This window comes from Equus przewalskii, chromosome 5 (assembly GCF_037783145.1).
Source record: "Equus przewalskii isolate Varuska chromosome 5, EquPr2, whole genome shotgun sequence".
Taxonomy (NCBI): Eukaryota; Metazoa; Chordata; class Mammalia; order Perissodactyla; family Equidae; genus Equus; species Equus przewalskii.
The window spans coordinates 37,029,913-37,049,685 of record NC_091835.1 but is presented as its reverse complement, the minus strand read 5'-3'; the positions used below and the strand labels follow the sequence as shown (position 1 = coordinate 37,049,685).

The 19,773-nt window shown below is 39.6% G+C and overlaps 1 protein-coding gene across 4 annotated transcripts in view; it reads right to left on the bottom strand.

The window, feature by feature from the left end:
* The window catches only part of A2ML1 (alpha-2-macroglobulin like 1), a 74,289-nt gene that overhangs the window by 35,758 nt on the left and 18,758 nt on the right, over positions 1 to 19,773 (bottom strand). For 2 of the 4 annotated variants that reach the window (XM_070620661.1, XM_070620660.1), the window contains exon 2: positions 225 to 408. In XM_070620661.1, coding sequence (XP_070476762.1) covers positions 225 to 260 — 36 coding nt within the window. In that variant the 5' untranslated portion in view covers positions 261 to 408. Of the gene's footprint in view, positions 1 to 224; positions 409 to 880; positions 1,073 to 19,773 lie in introns of those variants that run through there. The other 2 variants (XM_008540421.2, XM_008540422.2) reach the window with 2 other exon arrangements.

Genomic DNA, 19,773 nt, shown 5'->3' with positions numbered 1-19,773 from the left:
AATAATATAAGAAGTTAAGGTCAGGAACTAAAAGAAGAAATCCAAAGTTAAGGAAGTTGCGGATGAGCTATAGCGGGGAACTGACATTATGTTTAGGGGAGATAGGCTTAAAGGTCGTGGCAAAAGTAAGAGAGCAGAAATTATCCTTAAAGTTGGCTTACGGTAAGTGCCTGGAGACGAGAACAGGAAAGTAAGCATTGATCTGGGGTTAAGTCTGTGCTTACCAAAAAGGAGATGCAATGTAAGTGCCTCTTCTTCATTCCAGACTGTTCTAGAAGCTTCTGGGTCTTGTCCTTGGTCTCCAGAGTAACGGTAAATTTTACATTATAGTCCCCAGGGCTCAGATCCAAACAAACCCTCTGAGTAGAGGGAAAGTTAAGAGTGGCAGGTAATGTCACCAGGTAGTTTCTGTTAAGGAAGAAAACGGATTTCAGGGCAGTAATGATTCATCCATTCAATGAAAAATTAAGCACACAGCATATAGCAACGAATTAAACACACCAAGCCCCTGCCTATATGAACCTTATTTTCTAGAAGGGAGGAGCAGACAGTAACAAATAACAGTGCACAGCCTTAAACTTCCCACCATTAGGAGACCATCACTGAGAACCTATGCCTAGGGTACCAAGGAGGCAACTCGTTCCATTACAGAGAACAAGGCACAAGGAATCTACTCATTTTAATATTATCTTTTTTAAAAGCTTCTTCTTGGTGCCTTAGCTTTTCTCTCTGGGTAAAGTAGAAACGGAACCAAAGAAGCGAAAAGATGAAAAGGAAATTAAAATAAATCGAAGTTATCTTCTCTCATCCGTATTTCTGTTTCAGAAAGAGAGACAAAGAAGCCATCTGCCCCGAATCAACTCTGACACCCAGCACTTACGGGAGGAGTTTTTCTGCAATGGCTGGTGATAGGGCCAATATTCCTAGAAGGAGTTGAGCCCACATCTTTGTGGGTGGGATAGCCTCCTCACGAACAGGAACTAGAGGTCTACTCCCCTGCTGTAGCGTATATATTAACCGCCCCCCAGGGAGGGTGTGGAGCTATGACTGATGCTCCAGCCAATCACCTTTTGGGGCCTCAGGCTAATGTGTAGACCAGGGTAGGGCTTCTCATAACTTCCTCAAATGTATTTTTCCCTGAAACATTCATACTGGCTCAGCCAGTCCATAATACCCGTTTGAGGGGAAAAACCAGGGCTGGGTATTCACAGTGGTAAAGCTCTCAGAACACGTTTTGGACTCCTCCCTTTTTTTCTGAATTCATTCCAAATTCCCATCCCCATTTGATCCTTTTTTTTTTCTTTCTCATTTTATTATTTTATTAAGGCATGTTTGGGAACACAGGTATGGAAGCAGTATCAATAGGAAAGCAGTATATTTCTATCTAACTGGGAATTTAAAGAAATTAATACTACTCAGTATTGTTATAACTGTATGGAAATAGGGATATACACACTCTAGAGAAAACATAATTAGGCAACCTTTCTGAGGGCAATTTCACAATACACATCAAAAGCCTTTCAGATTTGCATATTTTTTGACTCAGCAACTCTTATTCAGGAAATGTATCTTAATGGGGAAAAAGAACATGCAAGTATGCAAAAAAAATGTGCGTCTACATTGAGTTTCTTCACAGTGTCCTTTTAATGGCAAGACTTGAAAGCCATCTACAGTACAGTCATGCGCCACAGAATGTTTTGGTCAATGACAGACTGCATATACGACAGTGGTCCAATTAGATTATAATAGAGCTGAAAAATTCCTATTGCCTTGTGATGTGGTAGCCATTATAACATTGTAGCATAATGCATTACTCACATTTGTGGTGATGCTGGTGTAAAAAAACCTGCTGTACTGAAAGTCGTATAAAAGTACAGCACGTACGACTATGTACAGCACATAATACTTGATAACAATAATAAACAACTATGTTACTGGTTTATGTATTTACCATTTGTTGTTAGTGCCATGGAGTGGATTCCGACTCCTGGTGACCCTGTGGACAGCAGAACGGAACCCAGCCTGGTCTTTTTGTGCCATTCTCTCATCTTCCGGCACTATATCAAACAACGCTCCACTGCTATTCATAGGGTTTTCAGGGCCAAGTATTTCCTATACTATACCTTTTATCATTATTTCAGAGTGTACTCTTTCTACTTATTAAAAAAAGAGTTTACTGTAAAACAGTATGCTGTGTAATGCTGGCAGCTGCATCATCCATCTCGTGTTTACTGCATCTCTTGAAGGCATCATTTTCTTTTATACTTGATTTAATCGTTTGTTGTTTTGTTCATCGTGGCCCCTAAGCATACAAAGGCCACTGCCATTGTTGCCAGTAAGAGGCCATGTTAAGTGATTGACCTGGAAACAAATTTAAAAGTGCTTAAGGACTACAAAGGCAAAAAATCAGTGATGGTTCTTGCTCGCCAGTCAGGCATATCCTATTCCACCATAGCTACAATCTTGAAGAAGATGAACAAGTGACAAAAGCTGTTAAAGGATCTACTTCATTGAAGGCAAAGAGACTAAGAAAAATTTGAGAAAGAGACATGGAGAATCTTCTAATGACCTGGAATAAAGACCAGACACAGAAGCATATCCCTCTCAGCACCATGATGATCACAGCTGAAGCAAAAAGTTTGTTTATGATGTTGACAGAAAAGGCTGGACCTGACTACAATGTTAATTTTTTTTTTTATTTGAGGAAGATTAGTTCTGAGCTAACATATGCTGCTGATCCTCCTGTTTTGGCTGAGGAAGACTGGCCCTGAGCTAACATCCATGCCCATCTTCCACTACTTTTTATATGTGGGACGCTTGTCACAGCATGGCTTGTCAAGTGGTGCGTAGGTCCACACCCAGGATCCAAACCAGCAAACCCCGGGCCACCAAAGCAGAACGTGTGAACTTAAGTGCTGTGCTACCAGGCTGGCTCGCTACAATGTTAGTTTTACTGCTAGCTCTGGGTGGTATGATTTTAAACGATTCAAAAATCATTATTCATTACATAATGTGAAAGTGAGTGGTGAGTCTGCAAGTGCTGATGTGAAGGCAGCTGAAGAAGTTTTGGAAACTCGAGATAAGCTGATTGTGGAGGAAAATTACCTGCCAGAGGAAATATTCAATATGGATGAAACCTCCCTATTCTGGAAACAGATGCCTAAAAGGACTTTGACCCATAAGGAGGCCAAGTCAATGCTAGGTTTCAAGGGTAGGAAGATTAGCCCTGAGCTAACTACTGCCAATCCTCCTCTTTTTGCTGAGGAAGACTGGCCCTGTGCTAATATCCATGCCCATCTTCCTCTGCTTTATATGTGGGATGCCTACCACAGCATGGCTTTTGCCAAGCGGTGCCATGTCCACACCCAGGATCCAAACTGGCGAACCCCAGGCAGCCAAGAAGCAGAACATGCGAACTTAACTGCTGCGCCACCGGGCTGGCCCCGTTTCAAGGCTTTTAAAGACAGGAAAACAGTTTTCCTTGGGGGCAATGTTGCAGGCTACAAATTGAAACCCTTTGTGATCTGGCACAGTGAGAACCCCAGGGCCTTCAAGCATATCAGTAAACACACACTGTCACTGCACTATAGGAGCAATAAGAAGTAATGGGTGACCCAGCTTCTCTTCCAAGATGCCCTGCTGCATCACTATGCCAGTGAAATGAGGAAGTATTGTTTGGAGAATAACATACCTTTCAAGATTTTGCTTATTGTTGATGATGCTCCTGGACATCCTCCTTTTATTGGTGATATTCATCCCAATATCAAAGTGGTGCTTCTGCCTCCAAACACCACCTCTTTGATCCAACCAATGGATCAAAAACTCAGCTTTTAAGTGCTATTACCTGAGGAGGACCTTTGTCCAGGCTATTGCTGCTACTGAGGAAGACACTGATGCATTCTGGAAGAATTACAACATCTATGATTGCATCAAGAACCTTGCTTGGTAGCACAACCAGAAGGACCTAAACTAGAATATACAATCTAGTACTGGGGGGACTTTGGGGAGAAGAAGAAAAATTTAAAAAGAAAAAAAGATTGGCAACAGATGTTAGCTCAGGTGCCAATCTTTAAAAACAAAACAAAACAAAAACACCTTGCTTGGGCTTGGGGTGATGTCACCAAGGAGTGCATGAATGGCATCTGGAAGAAGACACTCAAGAAGTTCGTCCATGACTTCAAAGGATTTGCCAAGGGTGAGAAGGTTGTAAAAATCAACAAGGCTGTGGTTGAGATGACAAACAGTTTTAACCTGGGTGTGGGCGAGGATGACATTGAGGAGCTCCTAGACACTGGCTCCTGAAGAATTAACTAGTGAGGAGTTGCTCCAGTTGGAACTGGAACAGAGATGCAGAGCAAAGAAGAGGCAAGAGAAAAAAAACTGTAGGAGAAGAACCCTCAAGAAAATTCACAGTAAAGTGTTTAGCAGAAGCTTTTGTAGACCTCAACAAGCTCCTTAAAAAGCTGGAAAACATGGACACCAACACCAAAAGGTTTTCATTAATAGAAAGGAATGTTCATGATGTATTATATGCTTACAAGGAAATCAATGATGAAAAAAAGAAACAAACCAAACAAACCACCATGGACATATTTCTGGAGAGAGAGACAGCTCCTCAAGAAGAGCCTCAGGCAGGTCCTTCAGGAGGTGTTCCAGAAGAAGCATTGTTACCGAAGGAGAGGACAGCTCCATGTGTGTTATTCCCCCTGAAGACCTTCCAGTGGGACAAGATGTGGAAGAGGAAGACAGTGATATTAATGATCCTGACCCTATGTAGGCCTAGGCTCACGTGTGTCTCTGTGTCTTAGTATTTAAGAAAAAAGTTCAAAAAGTAGAAAAAAAATTTTTAATAGAAAAAAAGCTTATAAAGTAAGGATATAAAGAAATAAGATATTTTTGTATAGCTGTACAATGTGTTTGTTTGTTTTTTGGTGAGGAAGATTTGCCCTGAGCTAACACCCATAAGCAATCTTCCTCTTTTTTTTGCTTGAGGAAAATTAGCCCTGAACTAACATCTGTGCCAGTTTTCCTCTACTTTGTATGCGGGATGCCTCCACAGCACAGCTGATGAGTGGAGTATGTCTGCACCCAGGATCCTAACTGGTGAACCTGGGCTGCCAAAGCAGAGCACACGGAACCTTAACCACACGGCCATGGGGCCAGTCCCACAATGTGTTTGTATTTTCAGCTAAGTGTTATTACAAGAGTCAAAAAGTTTTAAAAAATTAAAAAGTTTATAAAGTAAAAGAGTTACAATAAGCTAAACTTAATTTATTGAAGAAAGAATTTTTTTTATAAATTTAGTGTAACCTAAGTGTTCAGTGCTTATAAAGTCTGCGGTAGTATGCAGTAATGCCCTATGCCTTCATATTCACTCATCACTCACTCACTGACTCATCCAGAGCAACTTCCAGTCCTGTAAGCTCCATTCATGGTAAGTGCCTTATACAGGTGTTAACATTTTTTCTTTTATATCATATTTTTACTGTACCTTTCCTATGTTTACATACACAATACTTACCATTGTGTTATAATTGCCTATAGTATTCAGTACAACATGCTGTACAGGGTTGTAGCCTAGGAGCAATAGGCTACACCATATAGCCTGGGATAGTAGGCTATCCCATCTAGTTTTGTGTAAGTACATTCCATGATATTCCCACAATGACAGAACCACCTAATGACGCATTTCTCAGAATGTATCCCGGTGATTAAGTGATGCATGGCTGTCTAAATTAGAGAGGATAATTTCTGGACCAATGACCAACCCAAATCAAACCAACTGAAACAAAAAAGAGATTTGGTAACTGACATGAAGAAAGAACTGAAGTAACCAGAGAAACTCCGAAGACTTTATGGCCTGGAATTAGAGACTTGATGTTGCCAGGTCTCATTTTCCCCAATCTTTTAGTCTTATTTGCTTGTCTCCCACTGCACACAGGGTTTCCTTCAAGTAGTAGGGAAGATGGCAGCTGTGAATCCTCTATCCATATTTTTCCAGCTCTATGACTGCAGTAGACAAAAAGTTTAATCTATGTTATAGAAATTTTTCTTCCTTTCTGTTTTTTGGGAAGACTGACCCTGAGCTAATATCTGTTGCCAATCTTCCTCTTCTTTTTGTTTCCTCCTCAAAGCCCCCCACTGTACATAGTTGTATATCCTAGTTGTAGGTCCTCCTAGTTCTGCTATGTGGGACACCACCTCTGCATGGCTTGATGAGTGGTGCTAGTTCTGCACTCAGGATCCAAACCTGTGAAGCCCGAGGCACTGAAGCGGAATGCGTGAACTTAACCACTCGGCCATGGGGCTGGCCCCTCGGAATTTCTGAAGAAGTATTTTGTTCCTCTTTCTCTCACAAGCTTACCTCTGAATCAATCACTGTAGCCAGAATACTGTGATAGGCAAGACCTGAGTCATTCTTACCACCCAGAGGCCAGGGTGATACAGTATTGCCATTGGCAACCCCATAGAGCCACACAGAATTGGGGAAGAGAAGTCCTCTAAAGAAAGGAGCCCCTTTTCATAGGAAGTGAGTTGGGGTAAAAATGCTGGGAAAATAAAACATTAAGTCTATTACAATACCTAATAATATGAGTCTGCTTGAATAAATTGTCATGTTAATACAAAGCAATACTACGTAGCCATTAAAAATAATGTTTTCAGGAAGCCTAATATACTGCTGGTGGGAATACAAACTGGTGCAGCATCTATGGAAAACAGTATGGAGATTCCTCAAAAAATTAAAAATAGAACTACTATATGATCCAGCTATTCTACTTCTGGGTATTTATCCAAAGAACATGAAAACAGTAATTCGAAAAGATATATGCAGCCTTATGTTTATTACAGCATTATTCACAATACCCAAGACTTAGAAACAACCTAATGCCCATCAACAGATGAATAGATACAGAAGATGTGGTGTATATATATATATATATATATATATATATATATATATATATACAATGGAATACTACTCAGCCAGAAGAAAAAGATAAAACCTTGCTATTTGCAACAATGTGGATGGACCTTGAGGGTGTTATGCTGAGCAAAATAAGTCAGAGGAAGACAAATACTATGTGATTTCATTCATTTATGGAAGATAAACAAAAAACCAAAAATACACATAGATACAGAGAACAAATTAGTGGTTACCAGAGGGGAACGGGGGCTAGAGGAGAGCAAAAGGGGTAAAGGGGCACACGTGTACAGTGACAGATGGCAACTAGACTTTTAGATATGTTTAGATACACAATATCTAAATACACCACATTGTGGTGAACACAATACAGTCCATACAGAAGTCGAAATATAACAATGTATATCTGAAATGTATGTAATGTTATAAACCAGTTACCTCAATATAAACAAACAAATACATGAAAAAATGTTTTTATGAAAAGAGAAATTGCTTTCAATGATAATTGAATGGAGGAAGGAGGGAATGATACAAAACAATACATAGGAAGTTCCACTTCTACTTAGGATGTAAAAAACTGGAGGGTATTGCTCTCTCCCTGACAATGAGAAAAAACCAGGCAAACTGCAAAATCACAACTTTTCTTGCACCAAAAAGTTGAATCTAAGAGCTGAGCTGAGGTTGGAGGTCAACTAAGTAGCCTGAAATACAAGGAGGCACAGTTCCTCTAGAGCAAGACTGGATGCGTGGACTGTCTCATCTGTGCCAGAGCATGGGAAGTATGTGGACCATCACAGAAGTAAGTAAGAAGAACACAGCTAAAATTTTAATGAATTGCTAAAGGGCTAGTGTGGGCCAGAGTAACTAGAAAGAATCTCTGTGTGCCATAGAAGCAAGGGGAGCTTGTACTTACTCACAGGCTCTTTCCCATGATCTTTACCAGATGCTCGCAAGAAAGAATGGGCAAGGGTGAGAGACTGAGAAAAGCCTCCTTTCGTAATATAGGCACAGAGGACAGTATCATCTATCACTGAAGCAGAGGCCCCAGCTGCCCATACTCTTCTCTCAAAAGGCTTAAGCATCTGGGGAGGAGCTGCAAGTGCTGTTGCCCCCATTGTTGCACAGGTAAAGACCCATTGTTGCCTGGGGAAGGATAGTGGGAAAAAACTCTACCCCTGGGAGAAGGAAAGGAAGAGTTCTCAGTCCAGAATATTATACCAATACTTTTAGAGGTCTCCTAAAACTGCAGGAGGGGCAGGAAAATCTTTCCCACACAAGACCTGCCACAGAAAGCAAGCAGAGTTTGGCAGGGAGGAGAGGCAGTAACGCTGAGAAAACCTCATTCTCCAGTGCCCAGACATATGAAACCTACCTAAGACTGAAGATGAAGAGGACAACAGAGAACCATTCTGCCCATCACCACCACCCTAGCAGATACCAAGTAACGAGGAGTAGCAGTCTGTCACTGGCAGAGGGGCAAGAACATGGTGAGGGACTACCTCTGTGATGCCTACAAAGTGTACAGGGAAGGTTGAGAGCTGAGTGTGGAGAACAAACATTGAAAAAACCCTCTGGCATTCCAGACCCCGCCCTAAGCAAAGGGTACCATAAGAATTCGAAGCCTGTGATGCACTGGAAGTAATCTTGGCAATAGTAAAACCTAAATCCAGCTCACTTTTTAACTAGATTGACTCCATCCACCATGCTAAACTGCTGGAGAAAAAGCATGTCCACTTCTAGGCACAAATACTATTTACCTAAATCTTTCCTGTTCTATACGTATCTGACATTCAATAAAAATTTATATGACTTACCAAAAGAGGAGGAGGAGGAGGGAGAAGAAAAAGGAGGAGAAGGAGAGGGAGGAGGAAGAGGAAGAGGAAAAGAAAGAAAGAAGAAGAAGACAGCCCTCTGTCAAGATAGAAAGCAACAGACAGAACCAGATCCAGACAATCTAGATGTTAGAAATATCAAAGAGGGGACTTTAAGATGGTTAAAAGTAATATGTCAAATGATCTAATAAAAAAGGTGGACTACATCCATGAATAGATGGAGAATTTCAAAAGAAAGATGGAAGCAACAAAGTCAAATAAAAATGCTGAGAATAAAAAATATGGTATCAGATATGAGCAGCTCCTTCTACAGCCTCACTAGTAAACTTGACCCAGCTGAGGAAATAATCAACCAATAGCTACCCTGAAGATAAGTCAATAGAAAGTAACCAACTGAAACACAAGCAAAAAAAAGAGCAGAGAAAAAACTGAACAGAGTATCCAAGAGCTGCAGGATGATGTCACATGGTTTGATGTAAATGTTATCAGAATTCTGGAAGGAGAAGAGAGAAAGAACAAGCAGAAGAAATGTGTAAGGAGATAACAGATGAGAATTTTCCAAAAATAACAAAAGACCGAACAACAGACCCATAAATTCTAGAATTCCAAACAGGATAAATACCACAATAAAACACACTAATGACATCATATTCAAAATGCTGAAAATCAGAGATAAATAGGAAGTCTTGAAGGTGACCAGAGAAAAAAGATACATTACATATAGAAGAACAAAGTTAAGAATTATAGCAAACTCCTCATGAGAAACAATATCAACCAGAAGACAATAGATTGGTATCTTTAAAATGCTGAAAGGAAGAAAAAAAAAGGAAATCTAGCATTCTGTACCCAGCAAAAATATCTTTCAGTATTGAAGGAGAAAAAGACTTTTTCAGGTAAACAAAAGCTGAGAGAATTTATTGCTAGTAGATCTGTGCTACATGAACTATTAAATAGAGTTTTTAAGGCAGAAGATATAAGACAGGGGTTGACAAATTATAGCCTGCAGGTCAAATGCAGCCTGCTACAGGTTTTGTAAATAAAGTCTTATTGGAGCACAGTAACTCTCATTTGTTTACATATTGTCTATGGCTGTTTTTGTGCTACCATGGTAGATCTGAGGCATTACAAGGGACGATATGGCATACAAAGCCTACATTATTTACTGTCTGATCATTTAGAGAAAAAAATTGCTGACTCCTGAAATAAGACACCATACAAAAACTGCACAAATAAATGAAGTTCTAAATGGTATCAAATAAAATATAAAAGACATTTAAATCAATTTCCAATAACTCTAAAAGATAAATGACTGCCTAAAGCAAAAAATAGTTCATTCTGAGTATGACGTAGGGGTGAGGCATTTTTTACATGTCAAGATAGAATGATAAATGAAGAAAGAAACATTGTAGAATCTGCTTAGCATAATTCCTTTGGCACCTTTTCCTTCTCTCCTATTTTGAATTTTCTGATTCTAAATATTTCTTTTCTTCCCTTTGTAACTTGTTCAGGGCCTACCACTACATGTCTACTTCTCTCAGCTTTTCTAAAATCCCAGTAAAGACACCTTTATTCTCTCCAGCCATGAATCTTCTTTTACCCTGGTCCTTTGATTCTAGTACAGATGATTTGTTAACTTTGGGATCTTATTGAACATTTTCCAATTCTGTGGATCTAAGAGAGAAGCTAGAATGGAGACAGGTATTGTTCCAGCTATGGGAGCTACCTTTGCATCCAGTAATCTATTACCCATGCAATGGAAAAATAGAAATGCCCAAGCCAAAGAGGGGTGCTTATTTATATATAAATGTTTTTATCTTGTATTCCCAAGAAACTAACTATACTGCTAATGGAGATTTAAAACAGCTATTTACTGGTGACGTCAACATCATGGCAGAGTAAGTTTTTCCAGTGATCTTTCCCCTCAGACATACAATGAATAAACATTCATACTCCAACAGAGGACATTCAAACACAACACAAAAACGTTGGAGAGACACACGCAGCCATATGATGGAGGCCAGAGAGGCTGGAGCTCCCCTGGGAGGAGGTGGAAAGGGGTAAGAGAAAACTTCGCTCCCTCCCCTAAAGATTGTGATCTGGGACCACAGGAGGCCTCCAAGAGGGAAGGAACAGGGGAGGGGACGTTCGTTCCTGGGAACACCAAGGACTCCTGAGGGCCTTTGCAGCCTACAGGGAAGGCCTCTACTGGGATGAAAGATCTCACAGGGGCTGACATTATCAAGCCAACATCCCAGGAGAGCAGACAGGGACAGCAGAGGGAGAAAACCCCAAGAGTACACAGGAGAAAGCACCTCTCCCTCCACCGGCTCAGCATGGCTCCAGCCTCTAGGATTTCAGCTGAAGGCAGAGGGCTCAGAATATGGGGCTCTGGACCTCCACCCAGTGGTGATAGGTGGTAACTGTGGCCAAATAATGCAAGGATATGAAAAAAACAGAGCCACTCCTTCTAGCAATATCAAACATTAGATTAGATCTCTAGACCAGAGAGAAAATGACAAGTACCCAGAAATCAGTCCTGAGGATGCAGAAATATGTAATCTAAATGACAAAGAATTCAAAACAGCTATCATCAAAAAACTTAATGAGGTAAAAGAGAATGTAGAGAAACAATTCAACAAGTTCAGGAGCTACTTCACAAAAGAGACTGAAACAATAAAGAAGAATCAATCAGAAATATTAGAGATGAAAGACACAATGGAAGACATAAAACAAAACATGGATTCCCTGAATGCTCGTGTGGAGACCACAGAGAAGCATATCAGCATAATCGAAGATAGCCATGTTGAAATGCTCCTGATAGAGGAGGAGAGAGAACTAAGACCAAAAAGAAATGAAGAAAGTCTCTGAGAAATATCCAACTCAATTAGGAAATGCAACATAAGAATTATAGGTATTCAAGAAGGAGAAGAGAAAGAGAATGGAGTAGAAAGCTTGTTCAAAGAAATAATAGCAGGGAACTTCCCAAACCTAGGGAAGGAAATCCATGTGGAAGAGGCTGCCAGATCTCCTAAATATGTCAGTGTAAAAAGACCTACTGCAAGGCATATAGTAGTGAAACTGGCAAAACTGAACGACAAAGAAAGAATACTAAGGGCGGCAAGGCAGACGAAAATAATCTACAAAGGAACCCCCATCAGGCTTTCAGCAGATTTCCTCTGCAGAATCTTTACAGGCTAGGAGAGACTGGAATGACATATTCAAATCTTTCAGCCAAGAATACTCTATTCAGTGAAAACATCCTTCAGATATGATGGAGAAATAAAAACTTTCCCAGACAAACATAAGCTAAGGGAGTTCATAGCCATAAGACCCCCTCTACAAGAAATCCTCAAGAAGGCCCTCATACCTGAAAAAAGAAAAAAGGGAGAAAGGGGTTACAAAGCACAGAGTAAGGAGATAAATAGGTAGACAGAATCAGAGCAGGATAGCAAATACTGAAGTATAGCATTAAAGACAAAGGGAAGGAAAACACCAAAAACAAAGATAATCTTGTCATTTTAACCACAAACTCATAACACAAGATGGAATAAGATGTGAGAAAAACAACTTAGGAGGGGAAGAGGAAAGAGACTGATTCGGTTTAGTCTAAGGAAATCAGAGGCCATCAGAAAAGGGACTATCTTATCCATGAGATTTTGAATACAAACCTCAGGGTAACCACTAAAACAGCTATTTACTGCCTTGGCAACCAGAAGACACCAATCTTGCAGAAAAAAAGATAATTGTGCAAAGAATCTGTACAAAGGATGCCATTCATTAGCTGTGTGACTTATGACAAGTTATTAACCTCTTTGTGCTTTGGTTTCCTCATCTATAAAATGAGAACAAAAATGGCACATATCTTATATACTTGGACTCTTGAAAATAAAGGGGTTTTTTTTTTGGTGAGGAAGATTGACCCTGAGCTAACATCTGTTGCCAACTTCCTCTTTTTGCTGGAGGAGGATTGTCACTGAGCTATTTTGTACATGGGATGCCACCACAACATGGCTTGGTGAGTGATGTGTAGGTCCACATCCAGGATCTGAACCTATGAACCCCGGGCTGCCAAAATGGTGTGTGCACTTAACCACTATGCTACCAGGCCGGCCCCTATTCTAGCATTTCTTAAATTTAAAAAATTGGCAAATTTCATTGAAAAGAAAAAGATTTGTGGGCAGATGTTTATTTCTCTTTGGGTGCACTGAGGATTCCACATGATCAGCAGAAGGCCCAGAGACAGCAAGCAGACAGGAAAAAACTTGAAAGACAGCTTCTTAATGCACGTGCTGTTGTCCATGCCGTTACCTTTGCCCGGACTGCTTTTCTCCTTCTCTACTTGGAGAATTTCTCATCATCCTTCCAGGTTCAGCTAACACCTCTATGAAGGCATTTCTAACCCACCTTATATTCTTCCAACTCCAGAGAGAAATAATTCCTTTCTTCTGTGCCCTGAAACTTCAGTGAACTTGACCACAGCACTAGCCATCATATCTTGTCACTCTTTACTTATATGCCTCTTTTTCCCACCCATTCTGTGAAACTCTTTAGAGAATCAAAGCTCATCCATCTTTCTTCCCTAGCTCAGGTGCTCAGTAAGAATGCATAAATGAGGAGAAAGGGCAAAGATTATCCCACATCCCTTCCATCTCTTTATTACCTCCAAATTAATTTCCTCTACTCCTGCTCTCCAAAACCCTTTGAATGTTCCTTCCCTTCTTTTCTTCAATGTTTGGGGCTCTCGTTTGGTACGATTTTATGATTAGTGGCATCATTAAATAATTATTCTTTCCTATAGCTAACTGCACATCCTATGGGCAGAAGAACCCACCTTTTGTCTCAGGTGATTTATTAATAAGGGAGACACGACAAAATGCTTATTGAAAGACGTTTTGCTAGGCCCCAGTCCCAGAGTTTCTGATCCATTGGTCTGTGGTGAGGGCTGAGAATTTTTATTTTGAACAAGTTCTCAGGTGATGCTGATGCTGCTGGTCCAGGGACCACACTTTGAGAACCACTGCTGTAATGCTGGATCTAGGAGTAGTTAGTGAGAAAGGCTTCCTGGAGTTGAGAGCAAAGTTCTGATTAATAAAGATGCAGAATGCCAATCTCTCTCCTGCATTTCCCCACCAATGTCCAATAGAATGAGGCCATGAAACTTCTTCCTTCTCTCTTCATCCTCTGTCTCTTGCAGTCTTTTTCTCCCAGGACTTCTCTGGGCTTATCATCTACAATTCTAGTCTGGTATTCTGCTACCCGGAGTAAAGTGAAAATAGTAACCACATGGGGTAGAAGAAACAGGATGCCAACACTAATGAGCTCTCTATGGAATGAATCCAGATGAACTCTCCCTTGATGGGAAAGGAGAGCTGCTCAGAAAATATGAGGAGCTGCCTCTGTTTATTGTCTATAATTTTCTTTAAAATATATCCAAATAAGCAGTGATGCATAAGGAAAACAGTGAATGTTATCCTTTAAACTTAATCTACACCCTGGAGTAGTTGGTTAACATTCAAAGGCCCAGAATATAAGATTCATATAAGGGCCGGCCCGGTGGCGCAGGGTTAAATGTGCACGTTCTGCTTCAGCAGCCAGGGGTTTGCCAGTTCAAATCCTGGGTGCGGACATGGCACCACTCAGCAAGCCATGCTGTGGCAGGTATCCCACATATAAAGTAGAGGAAGATGGGCACAGAAGTTAGCTTAGGGCCAGTCTTCCTTAGCAAAAACAGGAGGACTGGCAGCAGTTAGCTCAGGGCTGATCTTCCTAAAAATAAATAAATAAATAAATAAAATTAAAAGATTCATATATACGTTCATTTGGAAACCTCTCCAGGGTGCACAGTCAGACTACATATGCTTTCAGCTAATCAGTCAATACTGGAGAGTACTGGTGAGATCATGACTGAATTTTCCATAAATATTTCTTCAGAGCTTTGTTAGGAATGTCCTAGGGAACTCATTTCTACAGTTTAAAATAATCCCTCCATGTTTCCCTCATTCCCAGGACAGACACACAACAGGCACACACATACATACACACACCAGAACTCTTTGGAACACTTTGCGTTGCCTCTGGAGGCTCTGATTGATATGCACACAGGGAAAACTAGTACTTCAAATCTAGGTTTTAGTCTACATCTAATAAATTCTTTTTTTTTTTTTTCAGGAAGATTAGCCCCAAGCTAACTACTGCCAGTCCTCCTCTTTTTTGCTGAGGAAGCCTGGCCCTGAGCTAACATCCATGCCCATCTTCCTCTACTTTATATGTGGGATGCCTACCCAGCATGGCATGCCAAGCGGTGCCATGTTCACACCCGGGATCCTAACCAGCGAACCCTGGGCCAACAAGAAGCGGAACATATGAACTTAACTGCTGTGCCACCGGGCCGGCCCCATCTAATAAATTCTTAATAATCAATTTTATTACAAATACATTCATAGGCTACAGAAAGTTTATATGAAAATTAACACCAATTTAGAGAAACATGAAACCCAGAATTTTGAGATATCCTGAACTATATTCCATTTTCTATTGCTAATAACTACTTGTCTCTAAATACATGGTTCTATTCGATACCAATCTTTCCCTTTTATCTACCCCCCTTGAGATGTCCATGAAGGGTAGGTGTCAGGTAGCTTTTAACTGCTGATGGGGCCAGTCTTGCCTTTTGGAAACTTTAAACAATGAACTATCTGAAAAAGAAATAAAGAAACCATCTCATTTACAATAGCATCAAAAACAATGAAATATTTAGGAATAAATTTAACCAAGGAGGTGAAAGATTTGTACACTGAAAACATAAGACATTAATGAAAGACATTGAAGAAGACAAATAAATGTAAAGATATATCATTTCATGGATCAAAAGATTTAAAATTGTCAAAATGCCCATACTATCCAAAGCAATCTATAGACTCAATGCAATTCCTACTAAATCCAATGGGATGTTTACATAAATAGAAAAAAAAAAAATCCTAAAATCCATATGGAAACACAAAAGACCCCAAATAGCCAAAGCAATCTTGAGAAAGAAGAACAAAGTTGGAGGCATCACACTTGCTGATTTCAAAGTATATTACAAAGCTATTGTAATCAAAACGGTATGGTACTGACATAAAAACAGACACAGAGACCAACAGAACAGAATTGAGAGCCCAGAAATAAATCAATGAATATATGATCAATTAATATTTGACAAGGGAGCCAAGAATACTCAATGGGGAAAAGACAGTCTCTTCAACTAGTTTTGGGAAAACTAGATATCCATATGAAAAAGAATGAAATTGGACCCCTATCTTACGCCACTTACAAAAATTATCTCAAAATGTATTAAAGACTTAAATGTAAAATCTGAAACGATAACATTACTAGAAGAAAACATAGGGAAAAACCTTCTTGACATTGGTCTTGGCAATCATTTTATGGATATGACACCCAAAGGACAAGCAACAAAAGCAAAAATGAATAAGTATATCAAACTAAAAAGTTTCTGCACAGCCAAAGAAATAATCAACAAAATAAAAAGGCAACCTATGGAATGGGAGAAAATATTTGCAAACCGTCTATCCGATAAGGAGTTAACATTCAAAATATATCAAGAACTTATGCAACTCAATAGCAAAACACCAAATAATCTAATTAAAAAATGGGCAGAGGAACTAAATAGCCATTTTTCCAAAGAGGACATACAAATGGTCAACAGTTACACGAAAAGGTGCTCCACATCACTAATCATCAGGGAAATGCAAATCAAAACCACAATCAGATATCACCTCACCTCTGTTAGATGGCTATTATCAAAAAGACAAGGAATAGCAATTGTTGATGAGGATGTGGAGAAAAGGAAACCCTTTTGCACTATTGGTGGGGATTTAAATTGGTACAGCAACTATGGAAAACAGTATGGAGATCCCTCAAAAATTAAAAATAGAACTGCTATATGATCCAGCAATTTTACTTCTAGGTATATATTTGAAGGAAATGAAATCACTATCTCGAAGACTTATCTGCACCTCTATGTGCATTGCAGCATTATTCATAACCAAGGCGTGGAAACAACCTAAGTGTTTGTCACTGAATGAATGGATAAAAAAAATATGGTGTATATATACAATGGAATACTGTTCAGCCATAAAAAAAGAAGGAAATCCTGCCACTTGCAACATCATAGATGAACCTTGAGGGCATTATGCTAAGTGAAATAAGCCAGCCAGAGAAGGACAAATACTGTATGATCTGACTTAAACGTGGAATTTAAGAAACTCAAACTCAGAGAGTGAATGGGAGTTGCCAGGGGCTGGGGGGTGGAGGAAATGGGGAGATGTTGATCAAAGGGTAAAAATAAGTTCTGGGGAATCTAATGTACAGCATGGTGATTACAGTTAACAATACTGTACTGTATGCTCGAAATTTGCTAAGACAATAGATCTTAAATGTTCTCACCACACACATACAAAAAAGATAATTATGTGAGGTGATGGATGTGGTAACTAATCTTATTGTGATTGTACATAGACCTTTATTGTAAACAATAAAAGTATTTCTGGAGTAAGAATTATGTTAATTATATATTATCTTATCCTAATAGCTTATTATCTTATGCTACATATTATCTTAGGCATTACTACATATATGTAATTTGTCATTCAAGGGGACTCATAAATTTTCAATTCATCCTCACCAAACATTAGTGGTAATAAGCACTCAGTACAGCTAAGGAAAGAATTTTATTCTAGCGTATTTGGAATTCTTCTTTCTTTATATTATCCTAGCTTTCTTGATCATTTTCTAATAATTTTGTCCCACACCATTCTTCTCAAGGATGTTATTTCCTTATTTCCAGATTATTTACACTTTTTCACTTATAGCCTTTGGTTTTCCATCTGCTAACATTTTCTTTGAATACTCTGCTGTCCAAAAAGTCACTTGCTCGCTTTACTTGGTAATCTCCTAGGTTATTCCTTGGTACTATCCCCTAGGGGAGGGCAACTTCAGCAAGCCTTCTGCTCTCCTCATTCCTGAGGAGGCTAGAAGAGAGAGGCCTGTCTCTGCCCCACGTCAGGACTGCTGATCGGAGGCTCTACCTCTGGAGAGCATAGCCAATCCAATCAAGTTATAATACTGGGGAAAAGGAAGGGAGAAAGCACCTGAAGCAAGGGCCACTCCTTGCTTGCCTCTGTGTCTCCACCCTTCTCTATTAATTATAGGCTTCACTCTTTCCTTTTCAAATCCATTCAAGTGAAGTAGGCAGTGTTTCAAAGTTCAAATATGAACACATCAGGGCAAAGGAGGTTGCCACCCAGCCCCACCCAAGCTCAACAGGACCTGAACCAACATTTAGTTTCCTAAAGTAAGAAATGAAAGGAAACTGAAAGTTCATATTAAAAGAGGCAAAGGAAAAACAGAGATCACACGCTCAAATTACTCAGGGAGAAGGACTTTTTTTAAACAAATACTTATTGATCACTGTTATGGAATGAGTTGTGTCCCCTCAAAATTCATATGTTGAAGTCCTGACGCCCAGTACCTCAGGACGTGACTGTATTTGGAGATAGGGTTGAGTCGGCCAGCCTACCCTGCAGATTTTGGACTTGCCAGCCTCCACAACCACGTGAGCCAATTATCAATCAATCTCTTTTCTCTCTCTTTCATTATATATATATATATATATATATATCTTGAGCATGTTAGACACAATAGGAAATATATTTTAAGATCGTTTTTTGGACTTCAAGGGAAATATTTCATAACATAAAATATTCACAAATGAAAAGTTCAATAACAAGAAAAATATTAAAGAAATGCCACTGAACAGCATTTGCTTTAGTACCTAGAACGTGCTACTGATGACAAATAGAAGACAGATCTGTGGCCTGGATCAGAGTTGTAAGGAAAAATTTAATGGAGTACAGTAACTGAGAAGTTTCAGGGAACCTCTCATCCAGGTTTTCCTTATGCTTTTACCCTTCTTACTTTTTAACTTTAAGCTCTTTCAAATAAAAAAAAAGTCTTCCTTTTTGAAAGACAAGACCATCCTCCCCAGTCCTAACCATATTACTTCCTCTATAAGGGACTGGCTTATCGATATTAAACAACCCCCTCTGAATTTGAAGGTACTATTTTTGGAGGAAGGAGGGGGAAGGTAATGGAAGAGATGGAAGTGCCGCTGTGACGTCTTCTGGAAAAGAAGACTTTACAGGATTGATGGGAGAGAAGAGCAAAAGGTTTTCTAGAAACTCAGCAATGCAGGGCATGTAGTAAGCATTCAGTACATTTTTGTTGACTGCTTAAGAGAACAAGTAGGACATAAATTCTTTACAGCAAGATATCTAGATAAAATTAAATACCACCAACCAGTATTTTATTACTGTAGTTATATAACATGTGAGCCCCAGGGAAGAACATATATCCTCAGCCTGCTTGGATAGTGTCTAACTGTGATAGACACTCAATAAACATGAATGAATGAATAAATGAAAAAAAAATGAGAGCAAAAAAGCCTAATTGAGATGATTTCAGCAAAAATTATGTAGTAAGGATCTCCAAAAGTTTGTCTCTTCACAAAAGCAGCAGAAAAGCCTGGCAAAAATGGTCAGAATCAGCTTTGGAACTCTGGAAATCAACCAAAGGCTTGCAGCAATCCAGGGAACATTTAGTTAAGAAAAACAGCTGAATCATGGTAAGAGCAGTGAGTTTTGTGACATTTTAATTTACCTTAGTCCCATCTCCCCCACCCCAGTTCCGTGACAGGTGTGAAAAACAATAGCCTACATTCCTAACACCGGGAGGAGCAGAAAGGCTCTCATTCCCAAAGAAATATCACTATTTGACGTGTCTGCCAGTGGTTCTTGGAAAGACCTGGACAGGTTTTTCTTTATTCAACTTCACACAAACTTGTACTGTGCTAAACACCTTGGGGTGGGGGGAGATTCTGTTGAATGCTTTAACATCACAGCTGCCTCAGATGATGGCACAAACAATAACTAACCAAAAAGCTTAAAAGGAAAAAGCTGAGGA